The sequence below is a fragment of the Labrus mixtus genome, chromosome 8 (genome assembly GCF_963584025.1).
Source record: "Labrus mixtus chromosome 8, fLabMix1.1, whole genome shotgun sequence".
In the NCBI taxonomy this organism is placed as follows: domain Eukaryota; kingdom Metazoa; phylum Chordata; class Actinopteri; order Labriformes; family Labridae; genus Labrus; species Labrus mixtus.
In genome coordinates, this window is record NC_083619.1 from 23,033,159 (window position 1) to 23,049,629 (window position 16,471).

The 16,471-nt window shown below is 38.9% G+C and overlaps 1 protein-coding gene across 4 annotated transcripts in view; it reads right to left on the reverse strand.

Annotated features, from left to right (window-relative positions):
• LOC132979435 (collagen alpha-1(XI) chain-like) overlaps positions 1 to 1,115 on the reverse strand; it is a 91,887-nt gene extending 90,772 nt beyond the window's left edge. For 2 of the 4 annotated variants that reach the window (XM_061045239.1, XM_061045240.1), the window contains exon 1: positions 708 to 1,115. In XM_061045239.1, the coding sequence (XP_060901222.1) occupies positions 708 to 822 (115 nt within the window). In that variant the 5' untranslated portion in view covers positions 823 to 1,115. The remainder of the gene's footprint in view (positions 1 to 707) is intronic. The other 2 variants (XM_061045237.1, XM_061045238.1) reach the window with 1 other exon arrangement.
• Positions 1,116 to 16,471: the final 15,356 nt, after the last annotated feature.

Sequence of the window (16,471 nt, forward strand, 5' to 3'; positions counted from 1 at the left end):
TTTTTGACTTCAGATTCTAAAACGATAAAGCAGATATTCAACTTCGGAATATATCCCCCCCCCCCAAAAAAAACCCCAAAACAAAACAGGCATTACGCACACTTTTTACGCACCACCAAAGTATTTGTGTCAGAGGCAATCAACACAGTCAGCCTCTTCTCGCTGACCACACCTGGATGGCAGACTTAGCCTTCTTTGACGCTCGAGGAATTTGAGAGATTGGCATCTCCGTAACTCTCGTCCAAAAATAAACCGTAAATCACATGAATACAGCTGGAAATTATCCACATTTAAACACCTCAGCCAGATTTTTTAATCATTCTTCAAGGTGCACTTCAAAGAAACTTTAAAGGGAACAACCAAGTCTTATGACATATCTTTCATGACCAGGATTTAAAATATAATTCGGATGCAGGTGTGCTTATTTGAAATAGTTTCAATTTGTCAATCAAGGAGAAAGTAAATAAAATTACCTTGAATATTAACTACACATCTGTCTTTAAGTAAGGTGAATGGATCTATTGAGTAACAGAGAAGGGTTTGAGTCTGAGATATGGTGAGTTCAAAATTAAAGGTGATAGCCGGTGGCTAGTTCTCCTCTAAGCCCACAACCACTTACTGGCTGGCGGCCACACTTTAAAAGCTCGACCTGTCCGGGATGGAGTTGGCACAGTTATTGTCAAGTCTAACAAAATGCAGCGTCTTACCTGCTCTGACATTGGCAGCTTGTAGAATTAAAATTAACGTGACGACAGCGGTTTGCGTTGAATTCCACAGCCACCTTTTCGTTTTCCACCTGGTTGCCCACCTTTGCATCTCCATGATTAGTGCCCGCAGCAGAACAAATAACGGGCGACTTGTGTCAAAATTCAGTCCCTTCTACAATCCACACAACGTCCTTATTTTACAGCGCCATGTGTGACAGAATAAAGATGCCTCTCACAGCCAGACCCGGGCCCTTCAGATCCGCTCCCCCTTAAGCCCAGCTCTCAGACTGATGGTAAAGGGCTTTCATAGAAAAAAAAAAGCGCAGAGCAACTCGGTTCCCTGAGTGTTGAGCACCGTCAGGAGGCTGGACAAACGCCGGAACGCTGAACCTGAACCGACTGTAAGATACTGACACTGGAAAATCCTCCGTTCATCAAATCACCAGTCGGGAAAGTTGTCCCGGGACCCGCCCCCTGTGCTTTGGAAAGGGTCTGAGCAGCATCAAGCGGAGCATCACCAGTGGAACCAAATTACAGGACTGAGTGCAGCATTAAGTTCAGATGTGATCCAGCAAAGTTTCTTTCAATTCAAGTCGCATATACATGTAGAGAACAAAACGTAAAACTGCCCCAAATGAACCTTAAAGAAAATAGTGGAAGTATTAAATAATAGGCAAGAAGCTTGAGATACAGCACAAGAGGCTTTAAATGCAACATACTTAATGCAAATAAAGCAGAGGGTGGAGATGTTATTTTAGACGTTTCCTGAAGGCTTAAGAATGTGAAAAGAGGCTGAATAGCATCTACGTTGGCCAACGGCTAATATAAAAGCCTCATTGGCCAAGATGAAATGTTTTCCAGACTCAAGGAGTTTCCTCAAGGAGCACAGATTTTTATTTTGGACAGCAGGACTCCCGAGGCCTGAAAATAATTAATGGTTAAAGATGACTGGAACAAAGAATGGAAGCACAGGTGGAAGCTATAGAGTCCTCCCCTTGATTTGGTTTTGCTTGCGTCCTGATGAAAGAAGGATTTATCAGCGTGATGGCAGCCATTCTCACATAAACACAAACCACATTTCAGTTACAGAAAAAAAAATGTGTTGAAGTGTTTTAACAGAAGGCAGAAATTAGAATAATAGGCCTCACAGATAATTAGTATGTTGAGGTGATTTAAAGCGCTGTGCATATGTGGCTAATCAAAGAATGAATACTTTTCATGTGTAATACGGATCAAGTCAAAACAAAAAAACGGTGGCCACATGCTTGGACTTGCTGTCAAAATAAGGTCAGACGTAGTTGTGCGTGTAAGTGTGGCTTCGATTAGTTGTTTCAGACTCAGAGGAGCATAGGACCACTGGTCTGATTTATTGGGGCCGTGCAATTTTTAAACATTTACTTACCCAGAGAAATATACTAAGCATTTTTATTTTCAAGCTAATTCACATCTGGTTTCTACTTTGTATAACCACAGTGTTCTACTGTTGGTCACTTAACAGCTCGGCTGAACAACAGAAGATGTGTTGCCTCTGGGCAGCTACTAGTTCCTTTGCCTCCAAAGTTTTCTTACGTGATCTGTAGGGTTGAAGAAAGAAAGTGTCAAGACTAACGAGCAATGCGTAACCAGCACAGGCTTATGGACGTTATCCTGCAGGGAGGACTGAAGGCTTCCAGTGCCAGCTGCTAACCTGAGCCACACATTGCAAACCAATTTGGCATTGAGACACCCACCCTGCAAGACAGAGCGCTACCGCAGGTCTGTCATCCCATCTGCAGTCAGACTGTTTAATCAGACTCTTTAACAGCATCACCACCTCATGCTACACACTGTGTGTGTTTTTTTAAGAACAAAACCCTTTCCTGTGTAGTTACTGTGTAATTTTCCATTATTGTATTTTTTTGTTTAACTGATGTAAATATGTTTGATTTGATTTTAACTTCTATTTTTATTTTTAATAATTATATTCCCGTCCCCTGTTTTCTGGAGCTGCTGTAATGCACAAATTTCCCCCACAGGGGATCAATAAAGTTTATCTTTATCTTTATCTTTATCTTTATCTTTATTGTTTTACTGCAGACGCTGTGATGCGGGGTTAAGCCCTTCTCAATCAATTGTGCTCAATTTTGACAGTGTTGTGAGTGTTTTCTATACGTTAGACAAGTCGACTAGCCTGACTTTAAATTTCTGTTTAACTGACAAAGAAATTAGTCGATAGAAACGTCCCAAGTTATATCAAGGGGCAACCTGCAGTGTTTAAAAATGTAAAAAAAAATGCAGTTCCTTGAGTGTCCACTGAAGGCAGGGTCCAAAAAAACAATGAATTCCCTTTAGAGCCCTTACAGCTCAACAGTGTGGTTCCAGAAATAATAATCAGATCCATTTTATTGATGATCTCGAGGAAAAGAACTCAAAATGTGTCACAGCGAAAGTCCCTGATTGGTTGGAGCCTGCTGGTTTACCGTCCCCCACAAACTTCGGCTGTCGGCTGCTACCACTGAAGTTCGCAGAAGTTCAACACACTATACACAAACGACAATATAGCACAACTTTATTACTTACAATATAAACACTACAATAAAGAAAGAAGGTCAGTCTAAGTTTTGAAAGAAGTGTGCCAAACTATCATTTGTTGGGTCTCATTTGAGTCACACTGGGTTGTGGGATGTGTAGTCCCTTCACTCCCAGAAAAAAGGATGTACACAGTCTTGTACCTTTGCCTTTTCTCTGTTTTCTAATCTCTTTTTATTTTATATGTATCATTTTTTGTCATGAGCACATGGGTAGCTGGTTGGCAGGATTAAACATACTTAGATAAGGTCTTTCTAAAATGTCAATGTATGTATTTGAATGGGGAAATTCAATGGGCTTTTCAGATACTAAGATTTTCATTCAGCCCTCCTTAAATTGCAAGAAGTTAGTATGAGTCAGCATTTCCAAAATGGCGAATGCCATCGTTGGTCTTCACAGAGACTACGTCCATGTTTCACTGAAAATGTTGGGTGAGATGTACAAACCCTGCAGTTTCTTTTTTGGTTAGGCAGTCTTAATTCTCACATGATTAATCTACATACTGTATGAGCTGATGTGATGACCTTGTGCAAGCTTAGCAGTAAAAACATTCTTTAAAGCAGCTTGCCCTTGGAGTTTGGTTACTCTGGCAGTTGTCTGTTTTTTTTGTCATTTGTTTCAAGTTGTTTGGCAGAAAATGTCAGAACCTTGTTCATGTTGCGTTCCTGGGACTCTGGCCCAAAATGTTTGGTTGAACTGGACACTCCGCTGGCAGACATGAAGTCTGAACAACTATAACTAAATCCTTTAGTTCGTCTTTCAGACTGGACTCGGACAGCTGTCAAAATGTACTGACGGTGGCTCCTGATGGATCCTTGTATGGGACAGTCTACAATTTCCAAGAAGACTTGTCTTTAGAGCTTCCCTCTTTGTAGTTGGAAGTGTATGATTACAACTGATGCATTTACTGCCAGTGTGCACCAAGATGACATTGTATAATTATTCTATAATAGGTCTCTCCTCTTTGCATGGCTCAGCCCAGAGCAGCTATAAAAACAGAAATGTCTTGCGCATGATGCCTGGTGGCTATTTTTTCTACAGGAGGCAGCTTGTAATCTGCATGCTTTCAAGTTTCAGAATAAAATTATTGCTGCTTTTCAGTAACTCTATACTGACACACCTCACTGCAACTTTACAGTCGCTTGGGTTCAAGAGTTTTGCTTTAAGAATAGAAGTTTTCCTACATGCAAGACAAATCTTTTTTTCTCTACATCTGTACATGAAATTCAACTTTCAGGCTCTGGAAAATGTTCTTTTAAGGATTCTCCTCATGACAATCATTAAAAAACATATAAATGGGCCTTCAATTGCTTTCTCTTCATATCACTAACCCTGGAGCGCATAGAAAATCAGTGGGCGCTCATAGTTGCTTCACTTGGATGTCAAGGAACCATTGACCCACAGTCTCTAGGTGAACCAAAATGTTCAGTAAGAACAAAGTTACAACCCAGTCTTCTGAACTAAGACAAGCTCTACCAGATCATAAGTAGATCAAACCTCAAAAGCTACTCATTACAGTGATTTATCCAGATAGAAGGCTGTATGTGGCAGCTTCAGGGAGTAGAGGGATGCATACTAGACGCTGCAGACCACATAACCACTGAGTGGAATGTATGTTGTCTGGGCACGGTGATTAAAGGTGCATGTGGTATATAGCCTCCTTTAGTGGGAGTTTGTTGGCATGTGGGAAGGTGTGCTTTCACTTTTCAATGACCTGGTTTTGATCACTTGTTTTAATAGTTTTCAGAGGACAAAACACAAACACCAGAGGAGACAATATTGTTGAAGCATGTGCCAATGAGTCATTTCATAAAACAAGGTACTGATTAAACAACCCGCCCAAAACTGACCATTACATCAGACATAACTCAACAGCTGAGCATTTGAGATATATTCAAAATAAATCTAGTCCCTTCTCCGGTTGGCTCAAGAACCAATTTTCTATGCAACATTATTACAGCCAATGCAAAGAAGCAAATATGTCAAATCTGTAACAGTCATGTATTCCCATGTGTTGGAAGATGTTCCAAAAATGAATGAAGCATATTGACATGAAAGATTTGTAGCACTGAGATTCCCCTGAGGTAAAAAAAAACAAAAATAAATAAATAATTTGTTTGCCAGGAAGTTACCCTTAGCACTTAAGAACAGTCTTAAAGAATAGGTGAAGACTTTGAGAAAGGAAAGCGAATCAGTAGGACATCATTGTAACGAGCTGTCTTTACTTTAATTGGAACATGGTAAGATCAGTGTTAAATAGTATTCCCCTTGCTTTTGAGGGCAAATATTCCTGTATTGCAAAATAATCAGAAAAACGCTCTTGTGGTCGTATTTACACATTTAACTCAAGGTGAAAATGTACTTCCCTTTTCTTTAGGTATAGCTTTTAGCTATATGCTAATATCAGAGTGATAACTTACTAACAATGACAACATGCTAATGATTAGTTGGTATAAGATTTACATGTTCAGTAAAATATTTTAGCATGCTAACAGGATAATCTGTGGTAAAGACAAAACAGAGCAAAGCCTATCCCAAATTAAATTAGATTTAAAGTTTTTGCATAAAGACATTAGAGGAAATGCTGCTGGTGAAATACAAGGCACTTCCATTGCATGCATTGCATAAAAATGTTTCAGCAGTCTCACATTATTGGGCTGCTAAAAGTTCCTCTGCCCCTCAAACACTCTTTGTCTAGCCTCTCCTTTGTCATAGCTGTCATTTTCATTTAAGTATGTTTACACAGCCTAGAAATAAACAGCACAAATGACCCCAATTCAACCAAAGGGGGGCCTAAAACCTTGTACCAAATGCATGGTAATCCATCCAATAGTTGTTCAGCTAAAATACTACTACTTAAAATAAAACTTGTAACTTAACCCAGAGAGAAAAGTGGGGGTATTGCCAAAGTGAGTGGTTTACATACTCTTTGGGCAATCCAGGAAATCATGCATCTGTGTGGATATTCTACACAGGGTCAAAGTTGTACATTTACTGAAAGGCTAAAACATATTAAAAAATATGGACTTAAAAAATACAGCAATGGATTTACATGTTATGATGAAAACCTAATGAGAATACAAGCTTTGTAAACTTTAGCTGCAATGGTAAACTGAGTAAATTCAGTTTACTTTAGACTGACAAGAACAAAACTGCATGAAAAATGTAGCAATGTCTAGCTAGCAGCACAGACGTAGATCTGTACAGTTACAGAGGAGAGTTCAGATATCACAGAGCTAAACTCCCAGAGGTAGAGAACAGTAGAGTTTAAGATTAAAAAAAACCGTCTTATATTTTCATGTTTCTTGTCAAGTGTGTGTGATGAATGTCTTTTCTTTCAGCAGTGAAAAGAGTGTTATGGGGAGTTAAGTGGAGAGGTCTGTGATAATCTAAACATGCCCCGAGCATCTCGTATTTCATGAGCCTGAGTCTCCCTGAGTCCTGTCTCCAGTCGTCAGCAGTAAAATCTGACAGTAGAGAGGCACTGACTGACACTCAGTGTGTAGCCACAGAAATAACCTAAACCCAACTTATGTCCTGTCATCATACTTTGAGGTACAAATGTCAAATATACTGTACTGACTGACCTGGGGTCTTCAAGTTGAATCTAGCTCAATAGTTAATAGAGATAAAGTCGAACAGAGATCAGAGAGATACAGCAAGAGAGAGGAGAAGAGAGTAGAGAACTTGGCAGAAGAGGACACATGGCTTGTGCAGTGAAGATGTGTGAACTCTTCTGAACCTTACTGGATTCTGAGCACATTGGGAGTTGCTGTTTTTATAGTCCTTGAATGTTCTTCATTACGCGTGTTTGTTGTGGTCAAGCGTAAATCTCTGTGTCATCTTTGAAGCTCTGCACACAAACTTTTATTTAGAGAATATTGTTACACTCTTGACATTTGTACAATAGCAATTGTTTTGAAACAGATTATCCCTACAAACATTCTTGTGTGTGCAGATGTAGATCAGTCTTTAAAGAGGGAGATGAGGGTCTGGGAATTATGCAAAGTCTAACGCTGTAAACAGTAAATCACAAAACCTTGTTAAATCACCACATGTGAATGCAGCTCAGCAACTTTTAGTGGAGTTTATTAATCTGTATCTTTTACATTTGATCTAATATTCAAAGGTTATTTGGAGCTGTATAGCCTGTTTTAGCTGTCTGTTTCTTTTTGTCTAACTTGTAAATGATTTGATCTCAATCTTCTCACCAGCTCTATACAGTGAGTCAACATGCTCAAATAAACCCAGTGTAGTTTATGCTTATTTATTACTGTCTATTAACATCACAAAGTTGGCAAAAGCATCCACCCCCCTTGGCCTTTACACATTTAGCAGTGCTATAACCTACATTCAGATATACTTATTTGGGCTCATGACTGTTTGATTGATAAACAAGAGAATTACAAAAAACTCGCCCCCTTTTTTGATGCACAAGTTAACCTGAAGCCAATTGGTTTGACCTGATCTTAGTTAAGGGTTTCAATGCAAATTACTCAAACATTTTCTTATGTTCATTTGTAATTCACCATTTTGAATGGCATGTAATGTCATTTCAGAGTTATGGACTGTTTTGTGTCAGTATCCACTTGTAACATAACAGCATGGGGCAAGGCTGTCAGATTTAGTAGAACACCAATCAAGTTAAAGACACATCTTTCTGTCTCGGGAGTTGATTTAGACCGAACACAGAGAAAGAGCCAAAAAGGAAATTTTAATATTGGACTTACATTAGTTGTAGGCCAGAAATACAACTCCAGATGGATGATAGACATCTTCCAAATTGGGCTGTTTGGAAAACACTGTCTTCTGCACAAAGCATGTCTAAAATGGACAAAGAAGAAATGTAAGTGAAACCATTGGAACGCTTTAGACAAAGATTTATTTCTTTAACTGATGAAGACCAGACTACAGTAACACAGAATTAGGAGAGGACAACAGAGTTCACTATAAGACGCTACAATGACACTATTTGCCTTCAAAAAAATAAGAACATACTTCTGAACAGACGATGTAATGCAGCAGTTTCATAACGTGCATTGAGATTGTACCGGTCGGGTGCATGGAATCTATAGTTTGGCACTGATTGCAGGGAATAAACGTCACCATCCCATCCCACTCACACACAGGCATTTTTTTTGTTGAGTTTTGTGCACATGTGAAAATGACCATATCGTAACAATTTTGCCTTTATAGCCAAGTATATCAGTGCTCTGTGTAGTCTGAGCATTGATATACTTAGAGAAGAAGATCATACTGGCGTACGTTATGAAGCAGCTTCATTACGATCATATTTATGCGTTCACACAAGCAGCTCATCCTGCAAAACTTCAGGAAGTTTTTAGTAGTTTTGTGCATGTGTTGAAAGCACTAATAGAAAGGTTTCAGAACACACAATGCATGGCAGTTTCATTTGTCTTCATACATTTGCTGCTTAGCCGACGACCAGTCAGTCAAGGACACTGTTCTGTTTACAATCCAATCATTCTGGACAATCAAGTCTCAGATTCATGGAGACCCTACCTGAAAAAACCTATATACCTTTAAGGATCTACTGCTAATGTCTTGTCGATGTCTTGTCAGGTCAGGGCTGACAAGGACTGTTTTGGCCCTAACCTGACAAGAGGGGCGTCTACACAATAGTAAACAGGTGGTCATAATGTTTTGGCTGACTTGTCGTTTATAAAGCTGTAGAGCATAGATTCAATTATGTTTAACTGTGGTAATATTGTCAAATTTAAATAATTATTGAAAAATGTTATCTCGTCATCCTACGTGCTTACAACCAATCATTTCCAAAACTGTTACCAATGGAAAGGAGAGAGAACCAAACCCCAAGTCATCTTTGTCTTCAAAAATACATCCTGAAGTTCCACTAAAGATAATCAAATTTAAAGAAATCTGTATCAGCCAAATCAATTTTCCTAGGCTAAAATCGATCTCAGCTCAGCAAGGAAACATTCCAGAGAAGGGAAATTTCATTGAGTCTCTAAATACATACCAGGCATTACTCATGGGAAGTATTTATTGCCCTCCAAATTCATGTCTTTGCCATCTTGTGTGTGGGTACAAGATACAAATCAAACAGGAACCCACTCAACCAAACACTGCTCCATTGCACCGCAAGTGGCCAACATTTCCTCTTTAAGTACCTCTAAACTTTAAAAAAAAATTAGAAACTGGAACGTTGTTCAATGCCGGCGGGAAAGTTTTAACATTCAGGAAGAGGGTTATTCTTTCCACTTTTTTCCTGCAGACTGTCCAGATACTCAGTCAGGGGTGAGAGTTTATGCCGGAGTTAGAATCCACTGCTTACAGTTTAGTGACTAAGCAGTCGGCTAAGTCTGCCGGCTAACTTTTTATTGCAACAGGTATATTCCCTCTGACATCTTAATGAGTGGGTATGCTCGCAGGGTTTCCAGTCATAAAAGCAGCCCGCGGGGAAACTCCTTTTCCAACCAGCCATCACCCTTTTTAAGATAACAGTCCCACACAAATACATAAAGGCATATTTACCAAGGCCAGCTGTGTGCTGGGCTTAAGTATTAGGCTAATTTTGGCAGAATGTTTACAATTCTTGAAACTGTTTGGACACACACGCCTATGAGCCAGACAGAGTTTGAGATCCAACTGTCCTCTCAAATCAGTTTGAAAACCAGTCTTGGATTTTCTCCATTATAAATGGACAGCCATGACTTGTATTATATGAATAAAAGAAGAGGAAAGTATGATGCAATTAAATGAAAGCAAGAACAAGTGGACTGATTTAACGAATACATCAATATTTAACTATATCAGCTAAATCAGAAAGTGGAATATTTATTAAGCAATTAATAGACTCTTTATTGTAAGTTAAGACATCACATCTTGGTTTGGCAAGGTTGCTCTGTTTGTCAGTCAGTCAACAACTTTAATCCAAACAGTAAAATATCTGTATATTCTACAAATGAATGCATCCATAGGTAGAATGCAGATTTTACCTATGGGACAAGAAGATTGGTGTTGAGAGCTTTCATGGTGTCTGTTTGTAACCAGAGAAGTATCATCCATCCGCTTTTCTGTTGTCATTGATTGCAGATAGAGCCGTCCATGAGGAGTACAGTAAGAGAAACCTAATGCATGTGCTGTAAGGCAATCACAGAACTTTATGCTTCATGTGACGATTATAAACCCTCTCTGCAAACGAGTGCAGCTAACAGTCTGGTCTAGAGGTTGTCTCTCAACTTGACTCCATTCTCCTTTCTCAGTTCTCTATTAAAAAATCACCGTATCACAGTAATCATGAACATACTCACAGTCTTGGCCTGTACTTTTTTCCAAACCTAAAGCCCCCAAAGATTGACCTTTGCTCCAAGATTGCACATTTGATGAATAGAATTTGCATAGCAATTCATGTTTCTCAGATGATGAAGCTTAAGAACTCTGGCAATGTCCAGACTATTTATACTGCTACCACAAAGTTGGTATTTGTGGGTTGTTGTCCCTATGGGTTAAACAATTCTAAACATCTATTCAATACATTGCTGTGAAATTATATTCATTCATGCTCCCCACCGGATTCTTTGTTAAAACTTCAGTGGTCCTTAGCTTTCATAATACAACCATCAGGTCAAAATTGGAATCTGTCCAGTACTCTAATTAATTAAAAAAAAATGTACACACTTAGTTACTTTTAGTTTTAATAAGGAAGTATTAGATGAAGAATCCATCTAAAAACTTAGATAGTGAGAATGTCAGCATGCTACCATTAGCATTACAAAGTACCCCTGATCATATTTGTACAGCCTCACAAAGCTACTGACGAGTGTCAATGTAATAAGCCCTACTTTTTCACATTCAGGCGTGTTGCTGGACCTTTTTTATGTGATGTTCAGTGAAGTTGACATCTTTGCACGTTTCCTCGTTGTTAATACTCAGAGGACCTGCATCTTGAAAATAAATTGTATTTGAGTAAAATAGAATGAAATGTGGGTCACGGTGGAAGCCAAGATTTGGAGCTGGCACCAAAATATCTCATTTGAGTATCAATGGTTTTGTCCTTAGTCACATCCTGAAAGGTTGTCTAACTGAGGGAAGTATGCAGATAAAGGATCAGATAGCTAAAATAGTATCCTTACTTTTTCTGACTCAATCCTGCTCAACTAATCTTACTGTTGTTCTCAGTTGATTTGTGTTCACTTCATCTTTGCTCATTCAAATATAATATGCCATACTCTATATGGATATGGATCATAAAGGCTTACAGAAACACTTAATAATAAAAAACATGCACTATCAGCCAAACTAATTATATTTGTTGTACTTTAAGATAACTGCCAGCAGACAATTCCACCATTCCACATTATAAGAAAACGTTTGTTGAAATAAAAACCACATTGACTTAATTCCTTGATTACTCCTGTGTGTGCTTCCATGGATGACCAAAGGCCCAACTGTGGCTGGAGATATGGAAAAACACATGACATGGATTATTGAGTACTGTGCTCATATCACCCGCAACACTGAGAATATGAATGGGCCATTTTGTTCCACTACAAAAATGAGACCCAGACTGTATCTTTCACGGATGCTAGTAACAATACCTTATTTGAATGAAGTAATGATTTAATAAATGTGCAAAATTAGTAGAACGCATGCGATGAACTTGATCCAGGAGTTCTTCATTGGTTCCATTTTCTTTTAACAACGTTAAGACTGACAGTAAAGTGGAAAGGTGGAAGCCGCACTATTTTCCATGTTCATCACTTCCCAAAAGTGTATGGATTGGGTGATTTCCAACATGGTGGTTTTCAGTTTCAGCAACCACCAGCTGGATGGAGAATTATTTCCATATTGCATGGTAAGCTGTGGTGCCGATGTGTCCACAAGCTTCTGCAACAAGCATATCAGAATCCATTAATCTTTAAGGCAGGACAGGAGTGGAAGGGTGATGGAAAAAGCATATAAATGAGTTTCACAGTCATTTTATTTATGATTTCTTTGTGTCTTCAGTGGATACTCTACATGACATGTTAAGGTTGATATAGAGAACGTGTAAGAAAAGAAAAGGCCAACTTGTAAAACAAAACACAGACCAAAATTAGCATACATACTTAAATAAATATATATGGTTTTGGCTACATGGCAAATAAAGCTCCTATTATGATCACCTATTGATTGCTAGTAATCAATTAACTACATTTCCCATAATTAAGGGTCTCTTAGACGTAAACAGGAAGTGTAATGTTCCCATGGAGTAAGCTAGCGAACTCCAAATTGCGCACTATTAATATTTATTTAAAATTTGATAAACTGTCTGTTGGTTAAAGTAAGCCGATTAGTTATAAGAGCTTCACGTTTGAATTGTACATATTAAACCATCCTACCTTGATAACTTCTACCCTAAAGAAAACTTAAGAACTTGATCATTCTGAGGGAAGTTCTGGAGCTATGAGGAGTTTATATTTCCAGGATGATTTATGGAGATTTGGTTGAAGAAACTGGTTTCCCTGAAAAGTGTTGAGTAACACTGAACCCTAAAATATGTTTCTTATACCTGTGTTAAGGTTTAAGAGCATATGACTTAGAGAAAGATCTGGTTTTGACGCAAATTGCTTTGGTCAAAATATTGGCTTTTAGAATACTGTAAGCTGGGTATACGTTCTTGATATGGGTTTATCAGGGAGGCATCCACTGTATTGGGTAGTAGCTGAAGGTAGTTCCGGGGTGGACGAGGGAGTTGTGTTTCTTAGTGATACAGGACTGTTTGCACCAAGAGAGAGAGGAGGACATTTACCCGCAAGCCAGTTAGTCAGCGGGCTAGCCACCCTGTTTTATTGCCACATATCTGATGTGTCTTGAGTAAAACACTCAACCTCAAGTTGCTCCAGCTGCTTCGTTGGCGTACATTGTATGAATGGGATTAGCTAATATTGATGGACACTTTACATAGCAGCCTCTTTGAATGGGTGTGAATGGCAGAAGACTAGAAAAGTGCTGTACAAGTCCATACCATTTAGTACTTAAAACTCCTTAGTCATCCTGATGTAAAAGTACGGATTTTAGCTGCTTAAAGAAATCTTTTCATCGCTTCAACCCATCTCAGCTGTTAACTGCTTGAATACTGTTCTTAATAAGAGAGGTTGGCACCACCCAAGAGATCAACATCTGGCCGTCAAAGAATGCCAAATCCTGGCTATAAGGAAGACTGGGTGGACCTGAAATACCATTAAAGACCATTATGGACATTTTTGAGTGACGTTGATCCATTGCCTTTTCCAGTGGAGACACTTACAGTTCTCTGCCTGAAACACAGAGGTGGCAGAGTAAATGGGTTTATCTTTGTATTCACGGCTGACTTTTGATCTGACATGCATAATGCCATAACCTGTCGCTATCGAGTCATTAGGATCAGTAGAGCCCGGACTGCCAACATACTCACATACTAAGTACCTGGTTGTGTTGCCCTGTATGAATAAATGGAGGTGAGAGTGTGTAGTCCACTTTTTGTATTTTTTCCCCTGTCATGCACGTGAACACTTGCTGCCTGCGCACCCGCGTAAAGCTGATAGGGTGAGTGGTGTGTCTGGAATCATTTAAACAGAGTGAGAACACATTCCTGCATGTGGAATCATTCCTCCCAATAGGAGTGTCATTGTTTCCAAAGACAGCTCTGCTTTCACCATGATTCAGGTAGCGTTTTTTTTTCTCCATTATATTAAAAAAAAAAATGTCTGTCAGCTATACAGAACATATACAGAATGCTGGGAGTGAATCAAGGAGCCGTCCAAGTAATGACTTTTTTCTGATCTGAGGAATGCAATTGCTGGAGAAAACGAACGTTGGAGAAATGAAGATACCTTTTGTTAAGAGCATCCTGAATGGGAAACACATGGCACTATAGTCAATCCATTAAAGGCATACTGTATGGATAACATTAGTTGCTGGGAAGAGTATTAAAGTGCTCTACAGGGACAAAAGAGCTAAATACTCTTTACTGTAAACAAAACCCGTGAAAACAGCAAAAACAAAGATGTGCTTGTCAGTTTCTCTCCGACTTCTTTGGCGACTCTCAATTTCAAACCCTCTCCTCCCTCCTTTATCTTTAAAAGCAGGTCACAGTGTAGTTTCATCATTTAACATAAAGACTCTGTAATTTCCTAAAACAGCAGGTTAAAAGTTGTGTAAATAGAGCAATTACTGTATGTGGGACTATTTTCAGCCGAGGAATAATACACATTTGGTGCTCCTCGGCTTTTACAGCAGCAGACGGAAAATAAACTACAGTGCCTGTGTTTATTGTAATGAATGAGTGAGTCTTTCATGTGTTTTTATAGTTTCTGGACAACAAATGAGCTGTATGGCTCAGAGGAATCAGTTGCAATAGGCTTTGGATACACAAATACCATTGACAGAGGCTACAGCCCTCAAAGAATCGACCGCGTGTTTGACTTCGGCCTCGGCTCTTTGATTAATGTCAACTCCATTCTCTCCTCCCCGCATCTCCTGTCTCCTGTCAGCTGTCCTGTCAATCAAGGCATAAAGGCCTGAAAAATGTTTTATAAAAACGATGTAGATATTTGATTAGATCTTTTGGTTAAAACATGCATTGGCAAACAGTCGGCTCTACATTTACAGTACTTTATAATGTGACATTATGATCATCACACAACACCATCACAGGATCACAGTACACATTTACTTACAAATATAGCAAAATTAGTGTAATGTATTTACGTTTTCTTTTTGCCACAGGAGCGGACTCTATACAGCCAATTATTTATCAATTATTTATATTAATATATTCTAAACTTTACATTAAACACCACAATTACTAGGGAAGGATAATGCATTTCTTTCCTTTTTTGGGGCTCTTTAAAGCTGCTGTGAAGAGCTTTTATTTAAAATGAATGACCTACAAATGGAAATAAGATCTGAAGTGACAAGTTAATATATTATGGTTATTTTTAATAACTGAAGCCACTGCTGCAGGGTACTTTTCAAACAAAGTGAAAAAAAAGCATGCTTCTAAAACAAACTTTGTAATATTTTCCATAAATAGAGGGAGCAATACATTTAACCGCAAAAAAGGGGGGGGGAAAGCACTAGTTAAACCTGTGCATGACAAAATCAACATAGAGATAAAAAGTACAAATCTGACCACAGGGTTTTCCAAAATGGACACAAGCTCAGAGCTCCTCACAGGAGCTTCAAGATATTAGCCAAACCATTTGTTAGACTCGGTATACATTCAGTTATTCCCACAATGGCTTTCCATGTGTTATCATTCAAGGACATTTTATTGATTTGTTCCAGTCTAAAAAAAAAAATCTGAATCTAATTTAAAACTCACTCAATTTTTTTTTTCTCTCTTGAAATGCAAAGCTCCTTTGAAGCCTGACATCTTGATGCGCCACTTTGTGGCTCTGTGTCTTTAGTAAATGGGCAGTGACTCATACCAGTCTAAAGTATGGCTCCCCTTGTGGTGGCACGGGCGGCCTGCCACATAGTTGCCTGTGGTGACAGCCACTGCACAGGCAGCACTGGAATAGAAGTTTATTACTGTCCACCAAGTCAAGCCCTGCTCACCAAATTGATACCTTGGAACAAATATAACGTAGAAAATCACATACATGCGTAAACTGTGAAGCAAACGCACACCCATGCTACACTCATGAATGGACATGCACACATCCAGCACACACATACACACACACAAAGTTAAAAAGCTATACTTTGAAAGTTCCTGTTTAGGTGTAAGTGGGTGAGAAATGCGGGCACATTGTTCAGTCTCTGAGAAAAGTTGCACTAGTTCAGCGAGGAGAGAAGCCTGGAAGACAGGGGATTGAAGGTTTGAGTTTGGAAAGTGTCCTTTGTGCATAACAAAAGAGACAGAAGTGATATATGTGTGAAGGAATCTTCTTCTTTGATATTTAATACATGACACAGTTCTTCCCTGAGACACTAGTTTCTATTTTTAAGAGAGAAAAAAATTACATAGAACGGGTTTGCACAAAGCCATCCATTTTTAAAAAATGTGACAAGTGGCTCCGTCCGCCCGCGATCATCTCAGTGTAATTGAGGACATGATGTCACATCAATGCCTCAGCAGCAATGTAAAAAAAAAAAACTAAAAAAACTGGTACCCACATTTCCTAATACTGGGTGTTTTTTTCAGACAGGCTCCAGATATGTGTGTGTCTCTCTCTCTCTCTCTC